We start from the raw sequence: 26,621 nt of genomic DNA, 5'->3' as shown, positions 1-26,621 counted from the left end.
TCAAATGATGGATTTAAGACACCAAACTAGTCCTTGAATACAGGCAATTAGTTTTTGGAGTACAAAGTTTAGGGGTGCCTGGACTCAATCGGTGCTTCAGAAGGAAGATAAGACAAAATCATGTCAAAAGCCTAAAGACCAGTTATCACTTAAAAAAAAGACAATCTGCAAGTCATATAAATAAAAATTAGGTAGATCGATTTATTCTTCCATATACTGTATACAATGTGTAACTTTAGGAGGAGCAATTGACAATTTCCATCATTAATTCTCAACTCTATAAGGGGTCACCTTGGACGAAATGGACATTAATGTGGTGCTTTCATATATACTGAGGGTCCTACTGTGACATGAGAGATATACAGTTATACAGGTTTGAAGGCATAGTACTGAAGGGGTCAATGGTTCACTTCAAACTGCTGGTTATTTCATAAGTTATATAATAGAAACATATTACATGATCCACCCTCAAAGCCAAAATACGCTCAGGATTTCTCGGATACAATGTGCATAGGTTTATCTATTTTAAAGGTTCCAAGGTTGTAAGAGGTTGTTATAAATGAGTTTTCAGTAGGCATTTTCAATCCGATCGGTTACAAACACAGGGACGATGACTAAATCCAAACCTCTTTTACAAAGCAAGAGATTAAACGGTGGCAAAAATAAACCAGAGCCGGCCATGCACGGTGAGGCCACGCAGAAAAAGAGTTACTCATTCTTATCCTTTGTTATTTAGATTTTAGGACAAATTAGCAAAAAACTTCAAAGTGGATCATCGAGGAGAAAAAGTAGTTATCCAAGACCATCCTTGGCCTGGAACAGATTGTTAGGAATTGACCGTTTTGTTTTACAATTAAATCCTAAATTGTTTCCATCGTTCTATACAATCTAGAGGCATTTTCACTGGACGGCTTTTTGAGGGGAGAAGAACTGGAAAGTGTTTACATGATTGCTCTGCCAGCCGTTAGGAAACGTCTTCACCACTTAGGCTCTCCCCAGGCTCCCACCATGTGCTCGCTTGGCCAAACTAGTCTTTGTGGGTAGATCTTGCGTATGGAAAAATCCTGAGGTGCTCAGTACTCTGACTAGCAAGAGATTGGGTTGTCTTATGAGGCAACTGCATCATTTTAAATAAAGACGACTGCAAGTCTTTCATACCGGGCACTTAAGACGGCATTTCTCAGGCCCTCAAAACGGCTGTGAGGTAGATTAAGTATTAACATCCTGGGTTAAAGCCGAGGCAAAGGTTAAGTCACTTGCTCAAGGCCACAGTTGTTGTTTTTCATGGTAGGGATCAGCCTCGAGTCTTCCCTCAGTCCAGTTTTCAGACCATTCTTCTCGGAGGAATGGGTTTAATGGAGGTAGCATCATTGCAAAAATAAGGGACCGAAGAGTGGAAATTCAAGGTTGGATTATTTTGCATTTCCGAAATCATTCCTTGGCTAAACGCTTATCTACCCAATGGGTTAGTATCCCCTCGTAACGATCTAAAATTGCTTACTGGACAGTTAAGGAGCAAACCCAGATCTTCTTGATACCCTTTTAAAAAATCCGTTTGGAGAAAGGTAACAGCAGGTTGGCAGCCTTTTTTCCAAAGAGAAAATGGCTAGAGGTGAAAAATATGTTGGAGGGAGCCCCTCTCTGAATCTCAGTTTACACCCTCAGAACCACCTCAACCCACTTGGAAAAGTAATTTTTTTTTTTGCTAAAAAAAAAAAGTATTCATGCAGATTTCTACAACACCAAAAGGAAACTAGGCTGAGTCAGAAATGAAGTCTTCCTAGCCCAATTTCACTTAGAAACATCAACAACAAAATAAATCAGCACCAGCACTGTTCTTTAGGCTACCAAAGCTCACACATTAGCTGCAACATCACTATGACACTAACAAGTTCAGGAAGCGTTGGTGAAATCGGGGGCTGTTCATTTTTACACTTGACAGAGCTTCTGAATCTGTCCATAGGATTGAACTGGAATATTCATTCAATCGTATTTATTGAGCGCTTACCATCAGTGGAGGTATCTAAAAAGCCAGACAGTAGGGCTGAAGTTAACCCTCAGCTGTGAATTAATTTCATAAGAAAAATTGAAGCCACACCCGATAACCAAAATTATCAGTGAGATTCTGTAATCGTGGCAAGGCCTTACATACTCAGCCTTTCTTTTTCTGATTAAATTCAGATTTCTTACTTTGTGGCACTGCAACTCTAAGTTTGAGTTGTCAGCAAGAACTCTTATTTGCTTTGCCCACCCCCCCAGATCTGCATCTGACAGTGTCAAATGATCAACTGATGATCAAGATGTGCTGGCAGCTTTAAATAAGCTATCCTAGTGTGTTACACTGATAATGACACAATTCAGCAGAGCAGTTGTAAAAAGAAAATCACCAGTACACTGGCAACTCCGTATTAGCGAAATGGCTGAATTTCCCGCAGTTCTGTTTGGGTCTAGTCCGCGGAAGGGACTAAAATTCTTTGGGCTTTTGATCTGGAGCTCACAAAGTCGGATTTTTAAAAATCCTATGGATTACGAGATTTACCATTTCATAAAAGACAGTGACTCCAGAGTGTTCCTTATAGGCCTTCAAAATACGCCTAAGGCCACCGGTCTCAGTGATGTTCATTCTAGAGGAGAAAGCATTAAGTCCACGGTTGACTTGGAATAAAGATTCCAGTTTGGTAGTCTGTAAACCCAAGATTGTAAACTGCTCTTCCGGCACAAAAGTACCGACCTCCGTTTTGGGTGGGAACCTCCTAAGGAACTCTCTTGTGCTTGCTTATAGGTGACACATTATCTGTTCTTCAAAGTGTGAAATTAATACAGACGTTTGCAAGAGGTTGTGCAAAACTATTGTATTTACAAAAATGGCACAAAAGTGAATTCAACAGTCTATGCACATGCACACTTCATTCACATCTTCAACAGAAATTGTTCTAATACTACAGAACTGGAAAAAAAAAATACCAGCTTCAACGGGCAGCTGTTAAGCACTAGGTTCACAAAAGGTTACACAAGAATGAGCAAATATTGCCCAAGTAAAATTCTATTGTTAAAGCTGAAATAGGTTTAAGGCCATTCAAGTTCAAGAGCAGAGATACAAATTTTTAAGAACCCCATCTGGCTTTTTTTTTTTTCAACGCACATGATTTTTCTTTCTAACAACTTGTGGTCTAAACCTCTTTTACAAAATCCCAACAGAAAGTACAGAAGAACGCAACACAATAGGAGGTTATATTAAATAATACAAACACACAAAGCTGAAATTAAGGTGAAATAAGGGAAGCCAAAACATTAAAAGTTGTAAAACTTGTTTGTTACTTGCTGGAACCTGCCCTACACTAGGAAATAGGCAATATGTACACTTATTTTCAAGTAGATTACATTGCTCTAACATGTCCTTTTCATCAGTGCATGGTTTTCAACTAGTCCAAAGTACTACACACTTTAACCGTAACAGCATATTCCCTCCCTTACAATAGCAGCACACGCTATCGCTACCTGCAAAGCTGTCAGTCTCAACGACTTAGTGTAAGAAAAAAAGCTGAGAAATAACATAGTAAAGGAGAAATAAAGGGAATGAGAAAATTCATGCAGTTCGGCTGGTTTAATCAGCCAGCCAGCTTGCTAGTCACGAGAGATGGTTTCCGCTGTGGAAGATCCTGTGGAGTGGGAATATGGTCCCCAGTGACCTCGGCCTTGTCCGGAGCCGCAGCGGGCAGCTGCTTATTCTTCATTTTTGCTTTAGCCATGTTGTAATCCCCGGAATCAAAATACTTTTGCTATAACAGAGAAACACACAATAAGAATTCAGGAAGCTGTTGACAACCAATTCACGCACCCATCTTAAACCTTGACGTTGGCTGAAAGATATTTGACAGGCGCAACCTCGGAAGCTTGAAAATAATCTGAGCGAGCACTGGGCTCCGGTCAACCCGTTGAGCCCCACCCTACAGTCATTCTACCCGGCTCTGCCCACTCCCTTTCCCAAATGCCCACGGCTATCAAGAGCCCCGTCATTTTCGGGGTGATGAGACAAGGAGCCTGGGCTAGACACGATGGCTGAATTCATTCAATCGTATTTATTGAGCGCTTACTGCGTACAGAGCACTGTACTAAGCGTGGGCAGCGCTCCACTTCCACAGACCTTGTGTTGTGGCCACTTCATTAGCAGCAGGTGGCTTGCCAGGAGACTGAACAGCAGGTACGAGCCCAAAAGACTCCTGCCTCACCCATCGTCTCCACGTGTTTTCCAGCCTAGTCCACAAAATCCAATTTGGTACCTCTATCATTGGCGTTCCACAGCTAACTGAAAACTAACATTCTCACTGTAAACTTGGCGGTGAGGCTATAGACGAAGATATTTACATTGCAATTTCCAACACCAAAGTGGACTGTGCTTTTTTTTTTCCATAAAGGAAAAAAGCATTTTAAATGTAAACATTTTCCCAAGGTTTTAGGTAGCAGTAATAATAATGGTGTTTGTTAAGTGCTTCCTGCGTCAAGCACTGTTCTAAGCGCTGGGGTAACTACAAGATAATCAGGTCAGACGGTCCCTGTCTCACATGGGGCTCGCAGTCTGAGTAGGAGGAGAACAAATATCAAATTCCCCATTTTACAGATGAGAAAACTGAGGCACAAGGGCACATAGCAGTTATGTGGCAGAGTTAGGATTAGAACACAGGTCCTCTTAAGCCTGTGTTTTTTCCACTGGGTCACAGGTGCTTCCCAGAACCCTAAAGAAGCCTACCTACATTTTTCAAGTATCTGACAACATAAAACTCTCCTAAAATGACTACATGAATAAACAGGTCAAAAAAAAAGTCAATCAGGGACAATATTAGGGGCTTGACTTTATACAGTTCCTCCATAGATTATGGCCTCCTGTGAGCTAAACCCCTTCCTGGGGCCCTTCTAATTTTAGCTAGGGAGCCGCTGCCCAGTGTTCCGCACTTTAAAACGGGATGCTCGTGGGACTAGCGCTTAGTACAGTGCTCTGCACACAGTAAACGCTCAATAAATACGATTGATTGATTGATAGTGGGTACCTATGACCTAACACGCGACCTCTGCCACCCACTCGGTGGTGGTCTGACGATGGTCTTTTGTTCAGGTTCACTGGACTGCACCCTGAAAACCTTGAGGACCACAAGGTCAAGAATCGTAGGGAAATGGTCCTCTGAGGGAGGGGCAGTAGAAGGACAACGAGAACACCCAGATATGGCTTCTCCACTGCGTTGCAATCTAGAGTCGGAACGGTTTTGAAGGAGGGAAACCAAAAGCAGCGGGCTCGTCTGGCCTCAGAACGGCGAAGTCACAATTCCACTTTCGGTATACCTGGAAAATTAATCTGAAAAACATTACGATACAGGCGATAAACCACTGCTTTAAAATCCACCTTCAAAAATAACAATTATACCACGCAAGAACACATTTTGGGTAGAAAACAATGATTAAATCAAATCTACCCTGTGAAACACCAACTAATGATGATCATGAATGGACAAATCTCAAGGCATATATATGTATATATACTTTTCTCCCTACCCAACATGAAACTGCTGTTAAAAGGGGAAAAAAAACAGAACAAAACAAAAAACAAACAACCCCCCCGGCCCCCGCCACATAGCCCAATCCAGAAGGGCTTCTTCAATCCACTGGTATTTTTGTAATCCAAAATCAGATGTGGGTCATCTAGAAAGTGGGCATTCTTTTCTTCAGAGTCTTTTTTTTTTAGATTTAACCATAGCAACTATCTCTTGATACTAAAAATAATCAAGGCTAGAATTAAACCCAGGAGCTAGAACACTGGACAAGAATGGTTTTAATGGAGATTTTGGCTTTACGCTCTTCAAATTCTGCCAATTCTCCACGGGCTGATTATCCAATTTGTGGCTTGCCGGAACTTTCTACCAACCTGCTTCTCTATGGACCGTTTTAACTGACAGTTAACACTTCCAGCAGGAGTTATGCTGTGCGCATGAAGTCACTGCAGGGATTCTCCAACTATCCCACTTGGGGACAGAGTAGCTCTGGTGAAAATTTTGGCTGAGGAAGACGATACGGTTCGGGGATTACTAGCCCTATCCCCCCAGGATCACAGATAGACAAGAGTAGGCAAATGGGGTGGGAGGTGCGGGGGTGGAAATGGCAGGGGGTGGTAAGGAGGGATGTCAATCACACACAAGATACACATTTTAAAACATCTTTCCAGAACAGGCAAAACCAAGTTGGTTTGGCTCATTCTGGCACTTGCCAATCGTACAACAGGGCAAAAATCTCTAATAATCATACATAAAGATAAAGACTGCCCCGGGGCCTAAAGCAAACAGAATACATTTGACCTCTGTCTATTCCCCCATTGGAACCAAATCTTGACAAGCCATTTTGGGTGTACTGGACTGTATTCTTCACCTAGTGTGACTGTCGTCAACAGCACCAACATCAACAGCGTACACAAGAGACCGGGTGGTTGGCTGGGAGGAGCTGATGACGATGGTATTTGTTAAGTGCTTACTATGTGCTAAGTACTGGGGTAGATACAAGATAATCAGGTTGATCCATCCTTATTCCATATGGGGCTCAGCGTCTAAAGAGTAGGAAGTGCAGATACTGAGCCCCCATTCTGCAGATGAGGAAACGAAGGCACTGAGAAAATTAAGTGACTTGCCCAAGATCACACAACAGGCAAGTGGCAGAGCCAGGACTGCAACCCTGAAATAACCACACCCTTACAGTGTGCACCCTTAAACCCTTCTCAAACACACAAATTACCCATGAGATTTCACCTTGCTTAAAATTTTCAATGCTAATTCTGCTGCTTTATGTACAGATTTCGTAAAATAAGCTGCCGCTGGCAAAATTAATGCAGATACTCAATATGGGGGCCAAATCATTTTTACAGACCTTACGGTTTGGGGGAAAAAATGTGTAATTATTAACTGACATATTGTTGAGGATTTTTAAATAATCTGAATCCTAAATAAGATTGTCATATCCTTATGCACTAAATTTCAAAACACCCCCCCACACGCACACCTCATCGGTAGAACAGCGTCATGTCAGCACAAAATATAAAGCTGACTCACTGAACAAGCCTAGGAAAAAGTCCGAATAACACTTGTAACTGTTGATTGCAAAAGTTTTTGCCAGAAGCTAATTATCTCATCCTAGCCTTTACCAAGACTGTGCCAAGGACAACTGGCTTCACACAGTTCTAGACAAATTCATTTGGACTCTTCCGACAGCCTTAGGGGACCAGGAGGTCAGAAAAATTGGGTCCAGACTCCACTGGATTGTAAGCTCGTTGTGGGCAGGAATGTGTCTGTTTATTCTTATAGTGTACTCTCCCAAGCGCTTGGTACGGTGCTCTGCACACAGTAAGCACTCAATAAATACAATTTGAACGAAATCAATGAATGAAAGGTCCAGGAGATGGTCAGCAGCCACAATGTGCGTTCACCTCTATCTAGGCTCAGTAACTCACAAAGGGGTTTTCTCAAGAAAAAAAATAATTTCCCGGTGAAAATTAATGCTTAGAAACGAGAACTGCTGCTTGCGGATCTCGCATAAAACATCAAGAGGGGTGAAGTGTGATGGGCTTCTGACCACCTAATCTAGGTCATTTAATTGAATCGATCCATTTTCCACATTATCATTGTGGCATATACACAGCGATACTCAATTCTGCCAGAACGCTGTGCTTTCATGACGCATTTCGGCTAAAATGCTATCGGGGATGTCCGTCTGTTGGGACACGGCATGACGTGACGTCAAAAGAAACCATTTGCATGCGCCACACTGGTTTTCCTTACCACAGAGCTTTTCACGGATCAACCCCCGTGTTTTAGGAAAACATCAAAAAGAAAAATCTATTCCCTGTCTCTATGCTAGAAGTTTAGTGGATAGTGGTAAATCAGTGACCGCTGCAGCGTATTGTAAGCATGTGAATGAAGTCTGAGGGCAACTGGAATTTATTTTTAAAATACACAAAATCAGGCTGAGATTTCAAAAATTTGAGCCTTATTCTTGATTCAGTTTGAGCGACAACTGCATGGCACGACAAGGGTTTCTTCGGTAACGCTACTCTTTTCTGGCATCTGCAAGTGATGCAGCACCATTGCTTATTTTGGGTACGCACCGTAATGTCACAGTAACCCTGCTAAAAACATTTGGACTCCCAAACTCCGGTGCCATTCCAAAATTTCACACTCCAGCTGTCAAACATGATGACACATGAGAGTAACAAAAACGGGCCATATGTGCCAATTACCCATGAAAATACCAGACATCTCCACCGAGGAAATCCCCCAGGAAGGCAGCTGACATTTAAGAAGAACCAAATCTTTTAGGTGCCCTTATACCAAAAGAATGTTAATTCTGTTGACGAAAGAGCTGTCGATAATTTATCACCCAAATGTACTAAATCAAGTCTGCTTAGGTGCATTTCAGCAGTGAAAATGTGAAAACCTTTTTAATTTTGGGGGGCGGTGGAACTGGTGAGAAAAGAGGCTTCACCCTAAAAATGTTCGGAGGTATGGATTTAGGGGCCACCGTGCACGTCCCCCACCGCAACTTGAGGAGCAGCGGGTTCGAGTGGAAAGAGCGTGGGTTTGGGAGTTAGGGGACCTGGGTTCCGATCCTAGCTCCACCACATGCCTGCTGTGTGACCTTGGTCATGACACTTAACTTCTCAGTGCCTCGGTTACTTCATCTGTAAAATGAGAATTCAATACCTGTTCTTCCCTGTGAGGGAGAGGGACGGTTTCTGACCTGATTATCTTGTATCTTCCCCAGTGCTTAGAACAGTTCTTGACACACAGTGAGTGCTTAATAAACACCACGACGATTATTACTGTCGTTATTATTAATTCACTTACGGGCTAATATTTCCAGTTTTGGGTGCCTGCAAACTCACTTTCCATACCAAAAACAAATTTAGCACACCTGTTACATTAGTCTGGCATACAGAGCCACAGATTGTGCATACGGATTTAGAGTGGGCCAATTTTATTTTATTTTCCCCTGGGAATACTGGAGCGAAGAACTGGCTGGTCGGAACAAACAAGCTGGAGGAGCCCCGAGTAAATTTTTTTTGGCGGGGCGGGGAGGAGGCTCTATTAAGGATGCAAAATTTCAGGTAAGGAGTTAACAGAATCCTAAAGTACCTGATTCTCCTGCTAGCTTTTCTCCATGATGATGATGATGGCATTTATTAAGCATTTACTATGTGCCGAGCACTGTTCTAAGTGCTGGATGTATTTCCAAATTTGTTTAAAACCATTTCCCTCAAGACTACAAGCTCCCTCTTGTAAGCTTGTTGAGGGCAGTATTATTGTTATACTGTACTTTCCCAAACACTTAAAACAGTGCTCCGCACATAGTAAGCACTCAATAAATACAACTGACAACCATTCTGAGCCTCAGGTTTACACCTGACTTAAAAAAAAAAATTCCAAGGATATCCAATTAATCATGCCATTTCATTGAAGCTCTAGTCAGCATACCAAATAAACTAGGACCATATAAATTATGGCTATTTCACGATGGCTTCGGCTACTGTTATCAGAAGATAAACATATATGTATTATGTAACCCTTACAAATCTTTAGATGTCTTGCAAGTTTCAATCAGGTTAAAGATAACAGAGAACCAGGTCTCCTCTGCCCCCAGTAACCAGAGAGAAACCACTCTTATGAATGATACATAACTGTCATAAAATTTTAGATAAAAACATTCAAATCCTTCTCAGCCTTTGCTTTCAAGGCAGTCGCTTGGGCGATCATTTTACACCATGCCCGCAAATGATTTCGACTCACATGGTATACGGCAGTTCGAATCAAGATTAACTTACTCCTTTCTGCAGACGCTTCCTCAGGAAATCCGAACCTCCAGGCTTTTGTCCCAGATGAGGATACCGCGCTTTTAATTTTGCTTCTTCAGCCTTCTCGGGGCTAGTTACTTTATCTTCCATTTCCTGAAAAAAAATTCAGATAGATTATTTCTCTATTCCCCTATGCTTAAAGAAAAGAAATCCCTTTTCAATTAGTGTTCTTGTTTCAGAATACCACCGGCCCCTGACAAAGCACCTTCAACATGCAGTCAGAATCTAAGCAGCTCAGTTTCTGAGAAACTGCAGCTAATTTTTTTTAAGTTATCCAAGTGACATCTGAATTATAGCTATGATGCATGAGAGTACCACCCCACACACTGGATAAAAATATCAAAGTAGCGCAGCGCTGAAGGTTTCCCTGCCTTCATTTTCCAATCACATATGGCACATTCATATTCACCCACCTTTTATGGTATTCTTCAGCTAGCACTTACCTATAATTAGATGTTCATTTTAATATATTTTTATGGGTTTAAGATTCCAAGTTCTGTAAAAACCTCACTAGTTATCTATTTGTCCAAATCCTGTGAAATCCACAGCTAACCAGATGCTGTAAGTATTCCAAAGAATATACTGGTTAAACCTAGTGAGTTCAGATTTTGTTCTTTTCAGCCCTTTGTGCTTCAAATCTACATGAGGCTTTTCTGGAGTGTGTGTTTGGGGGAGCAGACTAATTGGCAAAGGGGCCATTCAAACTAGAATTCACCGTCTTTACGATTCCAATACGTTTTCCTTTGGACAGTTTCTGAACTTTCGGCCCTTTGCTTTCAGCGTAAACCAATTTACACCAAAATTACTAGGCTTCACAGAGTATGTTATCTGGATCCCACCCCTCCTCCCCGATGTTCACATGAAACAGAAGTCCAGGGAAGATGTAGCTACAGAAGAGGTTTCCTGGAATCCCTTTCTGATCTGGAAGGGGGATGGCGGAAATCCAGGCCATCTACCCGAATCCTATATCTTGGTTCTCAAAGGTGACCTAAAAGTCCCCTCTCACCTGTAGCGCTATTCGGAGTAGGGGCAGGGAGAAGCTAAAAGAATATCAACAGGAATGCCCCTTACTCTCCCACTTATCACAATGCTGTGTACTGAGAAGGTGCTCACTAAATACTCCTGATGGACTGAAATTCTGGAAAAAGACGAGCTAAACAGAAAATGACAGGTCCTAAATATCCCACACCTCGACTCAATAAAAGGCAGCTGAGACACAGTAAGGGAAAATTACGGCTGGCTTTCTGAAGTATTTTCTCCCCACACCAAACCGAATAACGACTTGTACATTTATAGGAAAGCCTAAGATACTGAAAAGGGGAAATATTCCATTTTTTATATGTATCAACGCCCCAGAAAGCCTATCATTCCAGTGTCTCCCAAGAACTGTAAACTCTCTGAGGGCAAGGATCATGTCTTGTAATTCTTTTGCTCTCTCCCAAGCTTAGTAAAGTGTGTTGCCCATCGTAGGCACTCGGTAAATGCTAATTGATAAAGGCAAAATTTTTTGCCATGTAATTTCTCTTGGCTTTGTCACCAATATACTGTTCCTGGCGTTCTGGCTCCACCCGAAGTCAGCCAATTTTCATCTTTTGACCCCCATTCAAACCAGAGTAAAACTCTGTCCATTCACCCACAAATCTTTTTTCCCCTGGGAAATGGAATGGGAGTTCTTTCTCCTTTAAGTCACTTCCTGCTGCCCCGCCTAGGCCAATTCCCCCATTAGTAATAATAATCCTTTTGGTATTTGTTACGCACTTACTTTGTGTCAGACAGTGTACCAAAGCTCTGGGGTAGCTACAAACTAATCAGGTTGGACTCCGCCCCTGTCCCTCATAACAAATACCATTATTATTAATATTGTTAAGTGCTTGCTATGTGCCGAGCACTGTTCCAAGAGCTGGGGTTGTCCCACAGGGGGCTCACGGTTTTAATCCCCATTTTACAGCTGAGATAACTGAGGCACACGGAATTTAAGCGGCTTGCCGCTGTCAAGTGGCAGAGCCGGTTTTAGTACCCAGATTATCCGACTCCCAGGCTGGTGTCTTTCCACTAGGCCACACTGTTGCCTGTCGGCTCAGAGGTTGTGGGGCAAGCGTGGAGAACAGCAAAAACATACACCAAATTAAAAAACAAGTGCAGGGTTTAAATTGCAGCAACAAAGATTGGGCTGGTTTTAAGAAAAAGCCTTCCCCCGCTAGGATGGCGAAACAGTGGATTATGAGATGAGAGGTTTAGGCTTGAGACACGGAGACATGACTTCCTCTGGTGCCTCTCTCTAGCTCTGACCCTATGCCTCCACACACATAATCCTTAAGCCACGGCAACCAAGTTCTCATTTACAGTACTGTCTAAATTTTTGTCCCCAAACAGTAACCGGACTTCTCAGGTCACTGTGGGGCTGTTCCTTCAACTGGGATAAACGGCCGAAGTGGAGTGACTCCGCAGATTTCTCCCACTCTCTAAGCAAAGCATCCATTAAACATCCAAGACAGATCCGGAGCCACAAGGACTGCTACAATATCCGTAATACATACTGCAGTACCTATGTCGTCTACGACACCGGGCTTAAAACCAAGAAACCACGCGCAAAATTAGAGGGTTAAGTGCTGATGTGAAGCGAGTTTTCTTAAAAGAAATCATGAATTTGCAGTAACAAGGCCTTGTGCTGCAGAAACTTGGGATATGCCTAAAAAATGTTAACTACATTCCTAAAGCACTTAGACAGCAGAGTTCTGGGGAAGGAGCCCAACCCGAAAACCTGAGTTATGAGCTTTTTAACCGGCTCTTCAAAGCTACTTCAATTTGACACATAGCGCGACGATGCATGCTAACCTGTGTAAACTACAATGAATAAATTGCTGGCATTTCTGTAGCTATTTTAAATTCCAGAAGCTTCCATTTTGCACAAACGAAGGCATTACAGGATTTCCCCGGCTCGGCTATTCTGTTAGGCTGGTAGAGCTCAGCCTTGAGAAGACACTACTAAAAAACAGTTCCAAGCAAGAAATACGAGAGTCACACAATTTCCCTCCTCAATTCTGCCACTTGGCTCTATCCGGTAGGGTCGAAATATTAGCCCAAATTCTTTCTAGGCAGTCAACTGTGTTTACTGAGTGCATACTGTGTGCGGGGCACTGTATTAAGCGCTTGGGAGAGTACAATAGAGTGATATAATACACTCCCTGTCCAAAACGAGCTTTCTTCATCTCCCACTCCCTTCTGCCTTGCCCTGACTTGTTCCCCATGCTCTTCCCTATGCTGTCCCACGTGGGATAACCTGATTACTTTGAATCTATTCCTGAGTTTAGAACAGTGCTTGGCACACAGTGAGCACTTAGCAAATAAGCGCTTCCTCTCCCCATCACCCCCACCTTACCTCCTTCACCTCCCCACAGCACCTGTATATATATATATATATATATATATATATACGTGTGTGTGTGTACATATTTATTCTATTTATTTTATTTTGTTAATATGTTTTGTTTTGTTGTCCGTCTCCCCCTTCTAGACTGTGAGCCCGCTGTTGGGTAGGGACCGTCCCTATATATTGCCAACTTGTACTTCCCAAGCGCTTAGTAGTGCTCTGCACACAGTAAGCGCTCAATAAATACGATTGAATGAATGAATGAAATACTGCCATCATCGTTATTCCCCCCTCCCAGCCCCTTGGTACTTACTGCACGTCTCTAATTTTATTTATTTGTTTTGATGTCTGTCTTGCGGCCTCTAGACTATAAACTCGGGTGGGCGGGGAATGTCCCTGTTTATTGTTGTATTGTACTTTCCCAAGCGCTTAGTACAGTGCTATGCATACAGTAAGTGCTCAATAAATACAACTGAATGAATGGAGGAAAAGTAATCGGGAATTGGTACAAACGGAAAAGCAGAAAACGGCCTGGAAACAGTGGTGTCGAAACCGTGGGCCGGGAGTCAGAAGGTCATGGGTTCTAATCCCGATTCCACCACTTAATAATAATAATAATCTGGGAACAGCGGTGTTGAAACCGTGGGCCTGGGAATCAGGTGGTCATGGGTTCTAATCCCGATTCCACCACTTAATAATAATAATAATGTCATTTATTAAGCGCTTACTATGTGAAAAGCACTGTTCTAAGCGCTAGAGAGGTTACAAGGTGATCAGGTTGTCCCATGGGCTCACAGTCTTAATCCCCATTTTCCAGATGAGGTAACTGAGGCCCAGAGAAGTTAAGTGCCTTGCCCAAGGTCACACAGCTGACAAGTGCCGGAGCCACATTTGAACCCAGTGCTGGGGGAATCTCTCCCCCTCCATTCCCCCCTGCCTTACCTCCTTCCCTTCCCCACAGCACCTGTATATATGTATATGTTTGTACGTATTTATTACTCTATTTTACTTGTACATATTCTATTTATTTTATTTTGTTAATATGTTTTGTTTTGTTCTCTGTCTCCCCCTTCTAGACAGTGAGCCCACTGTTGGGTAGGGACCGTATCTCTATGTTGCCAACTTGCACTTCCCAAGCGCTTAGTACAGTGCCCTGCCCACAGTAAGCGCTCAATAAATACGACTGAATGAATGAACACATCTTTCCACTGAGCCACGCTGTTCGTCTGCCGTGTGGCCTTGGGCAAGTCACTTCTCTCAGTTCCCTCAACTGTAAAATGGGGATTAAGACTGCGAGCCCCACGCGGGACGGGGACTGTGTCCAACCAGGTTTGCTCGTATCCACCCCAGCGCTTAGTACAGTGCCTGGCACATAGGAAGCGCTTCCCCAACATCACCATTATTATTGCTATTATTAGTGCTAATAAAAGCGTCTCCAGGAAGGCCCAGAGCATCGAATCGTAGGTGCTTGGCCGCATCCACCCACCTTTCGGGCTGCCGAAAGGGGTGGGGGGAGGTTGGGGTTTGTGCGGGGCTCACAGTCTTCAGCCCCATTTTCCAGATGAGGGAACTGAGGCCCGAAGAATCAATCAATCAACTGTATTTATTGAGCGCTTACTGTGTGCAGAGCACTGTACTAAGCGCTTGGGAAGTACAAGTTGGCAACACATAGAGACGGTCCCTACCCAACAGTGAGCTCACAGTCTAAAAGAAGTGAGGTGACTTGCCCCAAGTCACCCGGCAAGCAAGCGGCGGCGCCGGAATGTGAACCCATGACCTCTGACTCCAAAGCCCGGGCTCTTTTCCACTGACTGGGTGCAAAGCACTGTGCTAAGCGCTCGGAAAGTCCAATCCGGCAGCAGGTGGAGACCATCCCGACCCCACAACGGGCTCCCAGTCAAAGAGAGGGGAGAAAAGTCAAAGCTTGGGGGCCCGGGCAGGGGGGTCCTGACCTACCATTAGTCATTCATTCATTCAATCGTATTTATTGAGCGCTTACTGCGTGCAGGGCACTGGCCTAGGCGCTTGGAAGAGGACAAATCAGCAACATATTCATTCAATCGTATTTACTGAGCGCTTACCGCGTGCAGAACACTGGACTATGCGCTTGGGAGAGGACAAATCAGCAACATATTCATTCAATCGTATTTCGTGAGCGCTTACTGCGTGCAGAGCATTGCACTATACGCTTGGGAGAGGACAAATCAGCAACATATTCAATCATATTTACTGAGCGTTTACTGCGTGCAGAACACTAGACTATGCACTTGGGAGAGAACAAATCAGCAACATATTCAATCGTATTTATTGAGCGTTTCCTGCGTGCAGAGCACTGGACTTGGGAGAGGACAAATCAGCAACATATTTAATCGTATTTATTAAGCGTTTACTGCGTGAAGAACACTGGACTGTGCGCTTGGGAGAGAACAAATCAGCAACATATTCAATCGCATTTATTGAGCGCTTACTGCGCGCAGAGCACTGGACTAAGCGCTTGGGAGAGGACAAATCAGCAACAAATTCATTCAATCGTACTTATTGAGCGCTCACTGCGGGCAGAGCACTGGACTATACGCTTGGAAGAGGACAAATCAGCAACATATTCATTCAATCGTGCAGAACACTGGACTATGCGCTCGGAAGAGGGCAAATCAGTAACATATTCAATCAATCGTATTTATTGAGCGCTTACTGCGTGCAGAGCACTGGACTAAGCGCTCGGGAGAGGACAAATCAGCAACATATTCATTCAATCGTGCAGAACACTAGACTATGCGCTCAGGAGAGGGCAAATCAGCAACATATTCATTCAGTCGTATTTATTGAGCGCTTACTATACGCTTGGGAGAGGACAAATCAGCAACATAGTCATTCAATCGTGCAGAACACTAGACTAAGCGCTTGGGAGAGAGCAAATCACCAACATATTCATTCAATCAATCAATCGTATTTATTGAGCGCTTACTGAGTGCACAGCACTGGACTATGCGCTTGGGAGAGGACAAATCAGCAACATATTCACATTCAATCGTATTTACTGAGCGCTTACTATACGCTTGGGAGAGGACAAATCAACAACATATTCAATCAATCGTATTTATTGAGCGCTTACTGAGTGCAGAGCACTGGACTAAGCGCTCGGGAGAGGACAAATCAGCAACATATTCAATCGTATTTACTGAGCGCTTACTATGCGCTTGGGAGAGGACAAATCAGCAACATATTCATTCAATCAATCGTATTTATTGAGCGCTTACTGAGTGCAGAGCACTGGACTATGCGCTTGGGAGAGGACAAATCAGCAACATATTCACATTCAATCGCATTTACTGAGCGCTTACTATGCGCTTGGGAGAGGGCAAATCAGCAACATAATCATTCAATCGTGCGGAACACAAGACTATGCGCTCGGGAGAGGGCAAATCACCAACATATTCATTCAATCAATCGTATTTATTGAGCGCTTACTGAGTGCAGAGCACTGGACTAAGCGCTCGGGAGAGGACAAATCAGCAACATATGCATTCAATCGTATTTATTGAGCGCTTACTATGCGCTCGGGAGAGGACAAATCAGCAACACATTCATTCAATCAATCTATCGTATTTATTGAGCACTTACTGGGTGCAGAGCACTGGACTACGCGCTCGGGAGAGGACAAATCAGCAACATATTCATTCAATCGTATTTATTGAGCGCTTACTATGCGCTTGAGAGAAGGCAAATCAGCAACATATTTTTAGATGTGAACCCACTGCTGGGTAGGGACTCTCTCTATATGTTACCAACTTGTACTTCCCAAGCGCTTAGTCCAGTGCTCTGCACACAGTAAGCGCTCAATAAATACGATTGATGATGATGATATTCATTCAATCGTATTTACTGAGCGCTTACTATACGCTCGGGAGAGGACAAACCAGCAACATAATCATTCAATCGTGCAGAACACACGACTGTGCGCTTGGGAGAGGGCAAAGCAGCAACATATTCATTCAGTCGTATTTACTGAGCGCTTACAGCGTGCAGAGCCCTGGACTAAGCGGTCGGGAGAGGAGAAGCTCGCTCTCCTCCTCCCTTCAAGGCCCTGCTGAGAGCTCACCTCCTCCAGGAGGCCTTCCCAGACTGAGCCCCTTCCTTCCTCTCCCCCTCTCCATCCCCCCCATCTTACCTCCTTCCCTTCCCCACAGCACTTGTATATATGTTTGTACATATTTATTACTCTATTTATTTATTTTACTTGTACATATCTATTCTATTTGGTTAGTATGTTTGGTTTTGTTCTCTGTCTCCCCCTTTTAGACTGTGAGCCCACTGTTGGGTAGGGACTGTCTCTCTATGTTGCCAATTTGTACTTCCCAAGCGCTTAGTACAGTGCTCTGCACATAGTAAGCGCTCAATAAATACGATTGATGATGATGATGATGCTACCTACCTCTCTTCCTCCCTTCAAGGCCCTGCTGAGAGCTCACCTCCTCCAGGAGGCCTTCCCAGACTGAGCCCCTTCCTTCCTCTCCCCCTCATCCCCCTCTCCATCCCCCCCCAGCTTACCTCCTTCCCTTCCCCACAGCACCTGTATATATGTTTGTACATATTTATTACTCTATTTATTTATTTTACTCGTACCTATCTATTCTATTTATTTGGTTAGTATGTTTGGTTTTGTTCTCTGTCTCCCCCTTTTAGACTGTGAGCCCACTGTTGGGTAGGGGCTGTCTCTCTATGTTGCCAATTTGTACTTCCCAAGCGCTTAGTACAGTGCTCTGCACATAGTAAGCGCTCAATAAATACGATTGATGATGATGCTAGCTCTCTTCCTCCCTTCAAGGCCCTGCTGAGAGCTCACCTCCTCCAGGAGGCCTTCCCAGACTGAGCCCCTTCCTTCCTCTCCCCCTCGCCCCCCTCTCCATCCCCCCCAGCTTACCTCCTTCCCTTCCCCACAGCACCTGTATATATGTTTGTACATATTTATTACTCTATTTATTTTACTCGTACATATCTATTTTATTTATTTTATTTGGTTAGTACGTTTGGTTTTGTTCTCTGTCTCCCCCTTTTAGATTGTGAGCCCACTGTTGGGTAGGGACTGTCTCTATTATGTTGCCAATTTGTACTTCCCAAGCGCTTAGTACAGTGCTCTGCACATAGTAAGCGCTCAATAAATACGATTGATGATGATGCTAGCTCTCTTCCTCCCTTCAAGGCCCTGCTGAGAGCTCGCCTCCTCCAGGAGGCCTTCCCAGACTGAGCCCCTTCCTTCCTCTCCCCCTCTTCATCCCCCCATCTTACCTCTTTCCCTTCCCCACAGCACCTGTATATATGTTTGTACATATTTATTACTCTATTTATTTTACTTGTACATATCTATTCTATTTATTTTATTTGGTTAGTATGTTTGGTTTTGTTCTCTGTCTCCCCCCCCTTTTAGACTGTGAGCCCACTGTTGGGTAGGGGCTGTCTCTATTATGTTGCCAATTTGTACTTCCCAAGCGCTTAGTACAGTGCTCTGCACATAGTGAGCGCTCAATAAATACGACTGAGGATGAGTGAGTGGATACAGGCCGCCCCCCCCCCCCCGGCCCGCTCACCTTGTGCTCCTGGGCGAAGGCCGGCTCGGGGAGCTCCGCCGACATGGCGCCCCCTCCAACGCGCGTGCGCGCCAGGGGACACGGCCCGCGCGGCGCCCAGCAGAGGAGAAGAGGAGCGCGCGCAGCCGCTCCCTTCCGAAAATGGCCGCCGCCGCCTTATGACGTCATGACGCTCCGGCGCGCGGACGGCGCCTCGCGCAGCCAATGGTCGGGCGGGGGCGGGGGCGGGGGCGCGGTGCCTGCTGGGAGTTGTAGTTTGGCCCCACATTGCCTCATCCTCCTAATAATCGATCAATCAATCGTATTTATTGAGCGCTTACTCATCATCATCATCATCATCATCAATCGTATTTATTGAGCGCTTACTATGTGCAGAGCACTGTACTAAGCGCTTGGGAAGTACAAATTGGCAACATAATAGAGACAGCCCCTACCCAACAGTGGGCCCACAGTCTAAAAGGGGGAGATAGAGAACAAAACCAAACGTACTAACCAAATAAAATAAATAGAATAGATATGTACAAATAAAATAAATAGAGTAATAAATATGTACAAATAAAATAAATAGAGTAATAAATATGTACAAACATATAGACATATATACAGGTGCTGTGGGGAAGGGAGGGAGGTAAGATGGGGGGATGGAGAGGGGGACGAGGGGGAGAGGAAGGAAGGGGCTTACTGTGTGCAGAGCACTGGACTAAGCGCTTGGCAACATATAGAGACGGTCCCTACCCGACAGTGGGTTTAGTACAGTGCTCAAGCGCTTAGTCCAGTGCTCTGCACACAGTAAGCGCTCAATAAATACGATTGAATGCATCATCATCATCATCAATCGTATTTATTGAGCGCTTACTATGTGCAGAGCACTGGACTAAGCGCCTGGGAAGTCCAAGTTGGCAACATAGAGAGACGGTCCCTCCCCAACAGCGGGCTCACAGTCTAGAAGGGGGAGACAGAGAACAAAACCAAACATACTAACAAAATAAAATAAATAGAATAGATAGGTACAAGTAATATAAATAAATAAATAGAGTAATAAATATGTACAAACATATATACAGGTGCTGTGGGGAGGGGAAGGAGGTAAGATGAGGGGGATGGAGAGGGGGACGAGGGGGAGAGGAAGGAAGGGGCTCAGTGTGGGAAGGCCTCCTGGAGGAGGTGAGCTCTCAGTAGGGCCTTGAAGGGAGGAAGAGAGCTAGCTTGGCGGCTGGGTAGAGGGAGGGCATTCCGATGGCATTTATTAAGCACTTACTATGTGGAAAGCACTATTCTAAGCGCCGGGGAAGTGACAAGGTGATCAGGTTGTCCCACATGGGGCTCGCAGTCTTCATCCCCATTTTACAGATGAGGGAACTGAGGCCCAGAGAAGTGAAGTGACTTGCCCAAAGCCACATAATGATGGCGTTTATTAAGCGCTTACTATGTGCCTTAAGCACTGTTCTAAGCGCCGGGGAGGTTACAAGGTGATCAGGTTGTCCCACGAGGGGCTCACAGTCTTCATCCCCATTTTACAGATGAGGGAACTGAGGCCCAGTGAGCCCACTGTTGGGTAGGAACTGTCTCTATATGTTGCCAACTTGTACTTCCCAAGCGCTTAGTACAGTGCTCTGCACACAGTAAGCGCTCAATAAATACGATTGATTGAAGTGACTTGTCCAAAGTCACATAATAATGATGGCATTTATTAAGTGCTTACTATGTGCAAAGCACTGTTCTAAGCGCTGGGGTGGTTACAAGGTGATCAGGTTGTCACACATGGGGCTCACAGTCTTCATCCCCATTTTACAGATGAGGGAACTGAGGCCCAGAGAAGTTAAGTGACTTGCCCAAAGTCACATAATTATGGCATTTATTAAGTGCTTACTATGTGCCTTAAGCACTGTTCTAAGCTCCGGGGAGGTGACAAGTTGATCAGGTTGTCCCACATGGGGCTCACAGTCTTCACCCCCATTTTACAGATGAGGGAACTGAGGCCCAGAGAAGTGAAGTGACTTGCCCAAAGTCACACTGCTGACAATTGGCGGAGCTGGGATTTGAACCCATGACCTCTGACTCCAAAGCCCGGGCTCTTTCCACTGAGCCACGCTGCTTCTCTAGCCACGCTGCTTCTCTAATAATAATAATAATAATAGCATTTATTAAGCGCTTACTATGTGCAAAGCACTGTTCTAAGCGCTGGGGTGGTTACAAGGTAATCAGGTTGTCCCACAGGGGGCTCACAGTCTTAATCCCTATTTTACAGATAACTGAGGCACAGAGAAGTTAAGTGACTTGCCCGAAGTTACAGAGCTGACAATTTGGCAGAGCTGGGATTTGAACCCATGACATCTGACTGCAAGAGCAGACATCTGCTCTTTCCACCTAGCCACGCTGCTTCTCTTAATTGAGTTCTCCAGGGCCGGGAATCTGCCCTTTGTCGCGTTGTGCCAGGATGAAGTCTGCCATGCTAGGTAAATACGCTCCTCGTCTTTACATCGCTGTTTATTTTTTTGTCTTTCTGCCCGGGAAAGAGATTCCCTTCTTATGTTGCCAACTTGGCCTTCCCAAGCGCTTAGTACAGTGCTCTGCACACCGTAGGCACTCAATAAATACGACTGATTGATTACTTGGCCCGAGGCACGTTCGGTTTTTGTGTTTGAAGACACGGAATATATATGTTTGTACATATTTATTACTCTATTTTATTTGTACATAATAAATGTATGGAAGCCACGTGGCTCAGTGGAAAGAGCCCGGGCTTTGGAGTCAGAGGTCATGGGTTCAAATCCCGGCTCCGCCACTTATCAGCTGGGTGACTGGGCAACACACTTCACTTCTCTGGGCCTCCGTTCCCTCATCTGGAAAATGGGGATGAAGACTGGGAGCCCCCCATGGGACAACCTGATCACCTTGTATCCTTCCCCAGCGCTTAGAACAGTGCTTTGCACAGTAAGCGCTTAACAAATGCCATCATCATTATTATTATTATTACATATTCTATTTATTTTATTTTGTTAATATGTTTTGTTTTGTTGTCTGTCTCCCCCTTCTAGACTGTGAGCCCCCTGTTGGGTAGGGACCGTCTCTATGTGTTGCCAACTTGTACTTCCCCAGTGCTTAGAACAGTGCTTTGCACACAGTAAGCGCTTAACAAATGCCATCATCATCTTAATAATCCTTCATTCATTCAATCATATTTTTTATAATCATCATCATCATCACCAATTGTATTTATTGAGCGCTTACTGTATGCAGAGCACTGTACTAAGCACTTGGGAAGTCCAAATTGGCAACATATAGAGACAGTCCCTACCCAACAGTGGGCTCACAGTCTAAATGGGGGAGACAGAGAACAAAACCAAACATACTAACAAAATAAAATAAATAGAATAGATATGTACAAGTAAAATAAATAGAGTAATAAATATGTACAAACATATATACATATATACAGGTGCTGTGGGGAAGGGAAGGAGGTAAGATGAGGGGGATGGAGAGGGGGACGAGGGAGAGAGGAAGGAAGGGGCTCAGTCTGGGAAGGCCTCCTGGAGGAGGTGAGTTCTCAGTAGGGCCTTGAAGGGAGGAAGAGAGCGAGCTTGGCGGATGGGCAGAGGGAGGGCATTCCGGGCCCGGGGGCGGGAATGGCAGGACAGGCGAGAACAAGGCACGGTTCACTTAACTTCTCTGGGCCTCAGTTCCCTCATCTGTAAAATGGGGATGAAGACTGTGAGCCCCCTGTGGGACAACCTGATCACTCTGTAACCTCCCCAGCGCTTAGAACAGTGCTTTGCACATAGTAAGCGCTTAATAAATGCCATCATTATTATTATTATTATTATTACCACACCGGCTCAAAGGAGCTCCGGGAGGGTGGGGTGAGGCGGTGCCGTGGTTCCCCCACATCTGGTTCTGGAGCAGGCCCTCTGGGGCCCCCCGACTCATCCCACCGGGGCCCGGGGGAGCCCGCTGGGAGAAATGGAGGTGGCTCCACGGGTCAAGGTCAGCCCTGGGGTGGCCGTCCTTCTTTCCCAGCAGCGCGGGAGGGCTCCCCTCAACTCATCAGAAACTGGCTGGCTCAGGCCGAGCCTCACACTTGCCATTTCCACCGCTTAGCTTAGTCACCAAGCCGGGTGTTTGGCCCCCGGCCCCGGTGGTGATTCACTGAGACGGCCTCGCTAGCGTGGCCTGGCCGAAGGAGACGGGGCAGGGCACCGCCGCTCCCAGGAAAGGCCCGGGTGGCGATCGGTCTGTCCCGGGATGTCCCCAGAATGGCTCCGTTTCCCATTCCTGGATTTGACTCTGACTTCCAGAGTCAAATCTGACTCTCTGACTCTCTGACTCTCATCCTATCCCGTCTGGACTACTGCACCAGCCTTCTTTCTCTCTGATCTCCCATCCTCGTGTCTCTCTCCACTTCAATCCATACTTCATGCTGCTGCCCGCATTATCTTTGTCCAGAAACGCTCTGGGCATATCACTGCCCTCCTCAAAAATCTCCAGTGGCTACCAATCAATCTGCGCATCAGGCAGAAACTCCTCACCCTGGGCTTCAAGGCTCTCCATCCCCTCGCCCCCTCCTACCTCACCTCCCTTCTGCCCTTTTCCAGCCCAGCCCGCACCCTCCGCTCCTCCACCTCTAATCTCCTCACCGTACCTCGTTCTCGCCTGTCCCGCCGTCGACCCCCGGCCCACGTCCTCTCCCGGGCCTGGAATGCCCCCAATCCCTCTGCCCCTCCGCCAAGCTAGCTCTCTTCCTCCCTTCAAGGCCCTGCTGAGAGCTCACCTCCTCCAGGAGGCCTTCCCAGACTGAGCCCCTTCCTTCCTCTCCCCCTCGTCCCCCTCTCCATCCCCCCATCTTACCTCCTTCCCTTCCCCCACAGCACCTGTATATATGTATATATGGTTGTACGTAATTATTACTCTATTTATTTATTTTACTTGTACATTTCTATCCTATTTATTTTATCTTGTTGGTATGTTTGGTCCTGTTCTCTGTCTCCCCCTTTTAGACCGTGAGCCCACTGTTGGGTAGGGACTGTCTCTATGTGTTGCCAATTTGTACTTCCCAAGCGCTTAGTACAGTGCTCTGCACATAGTAAGCGCTCAATAAATACGATTGATTGATTGATCGATTGATTCCAGGACCGGGCCGGCTCTCGCTCGGCCCCGGCTCCCGTCGGGGGAACGTGCGGGGGACCTTTCCGGCCAACCTCCGAAGGGCGACTCAGTAGCCGCGACGGCCAGGGCCGCCCAGGACGCGCCCACGGTGATGAGGACACGTCCAGAGTGATCCCCCCACCCCGGGCCAAGCTGCTCTGGAGGTGAGGGTGCTGGGGGCAAGCGGGTGGGGGGATCGATGCTGGCACCTCAAGCGCAGAGCCCAGGAGGCGACTTCACCCTGCCGCTGCCCACTGGCCCTTGCCCTGCTCAGCCTGGAGGCCCAATCAATCAATCAATCAATCAATCGTATTTATTGAGCGCTTACTATGTGCAGAGCACTGTACTAAGCGCTTGGGAAGTACAAATTGGCAACACATAAAGTCCCTCCCCAACAGTGGGCTCACAGTCTAAAAGGGGGAGACAGAGAACAGAACCAAACATACCAACAGAATAAAATAAATAAATAGCCCAACCCACCGCTTGGCTTCTTGCAGAGGGAGGAGGCTACTTTGGCTGCCTTTTGGGCCCGGGAATAATAATAATAATAATGATAATAATAATAATAATGATGGCATTTATTAAGCGCTTACTATGTGCAAAGCACTGTTCAAAGCACTGGGGATCAGGTTGTCCCATGGGGGGCTCACAGTCTTAATCCCCATTTTCCAGACGAGGGACCTGAGGCCCAGAGAAGTCAAGTGACTGGCCCAAAGTCACACAGCTGACAGTTGGCAGGGCCGGGATTTGAACCCGTGAACTCCGACTCCAAAGCCCATGCTCTTTCCAGTGAGCCATGCTGGGAAGATCATAATAATAATAATAATAATAATAATGAAGATATACTCTCCCAAGTGCTTAATACAGTGCTCGGCGCAAAGTAAATGCTCAGTAAATATGATTGATTGATTAACTTCTCTGTGCCTCTGTTACCTCATCTGTAAAATGGGGATTAAAACTGTGAGCCCCCCGTGGGACAACCTGATCACCTTGTATCCCCCCAGTGCTTTGAACAGTGCTTTGCACATAGTAAGCGCTTAACAAACACCATCATTATTATTATTATTATTATTATCAATTTATTCATTCATTGAAGACTGTGAGCCCCATGTGGATCAGTTCTGGATCCCCGTGACTCAGTGGAAAGAGCACAGGCTTGGGAGTCCGAGGTCATGGGTTCTAATCCCGGTTCCGCCACTTGTCTGCCGTGTGACTTTGGGCAAGTCACTTCACTTCTCTGGGCCTCAGTTCCCTCATCTGTAAAATGGGGATGAAGACTGGGAGCCCCATGTGGGACAACCTGATTACCTTGCATCCCCCCACCTAGCGCTAAGAATAGTGCTTGGCACATAGTAAGCGCTTAACAAATGAGCCCGTCATTGGGTAGGGACCATCTCTATATGTTGCCAGCTTGTACTTCCCAAGCGCTTAGTACAGTGCACTGCACACAGTAAGCGCTCAATACATACGATTGATGATGATGAGAGGGGATACAAGGAAATCAGGTTGTCCCACATGGGGCTCACAGTCTTTAATGAATGAATGAATTGATAATAATAATAATAATAATAATAATAATAATAATAATAATAATAATAATAATAATAATAATAATAGAACAGTGCTTGGCACATGGTAAGAGCTTAACAAATACCATCGCTGTTACCGTTTATTATCACAGGTTCGACTCTCAGGCCACTTGAGAGTCCCATCCGACACACGAGAGTTCGGTTCACGAGCAAGGCCACGCTGAAAGGCATGCGGAGAGATAGGTCGGAGGATCTGGGCCCGTGGCGTTAATCAATCAATCAATCAATCGTATTTATTGAGCGCTTACTGTGTGCAGAGCACTGTACTAAGCGCTTAAGAGGAGGTGGCAGGGATGATGGGGTTTTGGGGGTCAGAAAGGGGTGTAATGGCAGTCAACCAGGCAGAGACTGGGGTGACGACCACCCCGAAGGGCTCAGGGCCGGGGCCTTGGAGAGGAGGTAGACGGGAGATTTATTTTCTTGAAACGCCTGCTCAACTTGGGGTTTCATTCAAATGGAAAAGTTCATTAAAAGATTCGCCAAATGAATCGGAACCAAAATTCGTTGGGATAAAAGCTTGGCTAACGGAACAGTCGGGTTTGGGGGCCTGGCGGTTTGATGGGAATTTTAAGCAGTTCGGCTGCGTATATCCGTACAGTTTTCTCGGTAAAAAAATACAGAAGGTGGTTTATCATTGCCCCCCGTCGCACAGTAAAAACTTAAGTCTTTTGATCAACATTTATGTTGCCGACTTGTACTTCCCCAGCGCTTAGTCCAGTGCTCTGCACACAGTAAGCGCTCAATAAATGCGATTGAATGAATGAATGAACATTTTGCTCACTTTCATTCATTCATTCAGTCGTATTTATTGAGCGCTTACTGTGTGCAGAGCACTTAACTCTTGCCTTTGAGTCAAGAGCCTTTGACGTGTCTTAGTGGAAAGACCGTGGGCTTGGGAGTCGGACAGAGGATGTGGGTTCTGATCCTGCCACTGCCACTTGTCTGCCTGAGGACCTTGGGCAAGCCATTTAATTTCTCCGTGCCTCAGTTACCTCAACGGGGATTAAGACTATGAGCCCCACCTGGGACAACCTGATTACCTTAGAACAGTGCTT

General features: G+C 45.4%; 1 protein-coding gene and 1 long non-coding RNA gene across 3 annotated transcripts in view; one reads left to right on the top strand and one right to left on the bottom strand.

Moving 5' to 3' along the window:
* Positions 1–26,621, top strand: part of LOC119931721 — a 56,433-nt gene that overhangs the window by 10,964 nt on the left and 18,848 nt on the right. The gene's annotated exons all lie outside the window — the stretch shown is intronic.
* ARPP19 (cAMP regulated phosphoprotein 19) lies at positions 178–18,934 on the bottom strand. Of its 2 annotated transcripts, none has more exons than XM_038750592.1 (3): positions 18,836–18,934; positions 9,851–9,973; positions 178–3,779 (listed from the first exon to the last, which is right to left on the bottom strand). In XM_038750592.1, exons 1-3 carry the CDS (start codon positions 18,878–18,880, stop codon positions 3,609–3,611), a joined length of 339 nt encoding a protein of 112 aa, XP_038606520.1. In that variant the 5' UTR covers positions 18,881–18,934; the 3' UTR covers positions 178–3,608. The 2 variants fall into 2 exon arrangements, with proteins under 2 accessions (XP_038606520.1, XP_038606521.1); XM_038750593.1 differs by lacking the exon at positions 18,836–18,934 and adding an exon at positions 10,086–10,169.

This window comes from Tachyglossus aculeatus, chromosome 8, assembly GCF_015852505.1.
Source record: "Tachyglossus aculeatus isolate mTacAcu1 chromosome 8, mTacAcu1.pri, whole genome shotgun sequence".
Classification (NCBI taxonomy): Eukaryota; Metazoa; Chordata; class Mammalia; order Monotremata; family Tachyglossidae; genus Tachyglossus; species Tachyglossus aculeatus.
This window is presented reverse-complemented; position numbering and strand designations above follow the sequence as displayed.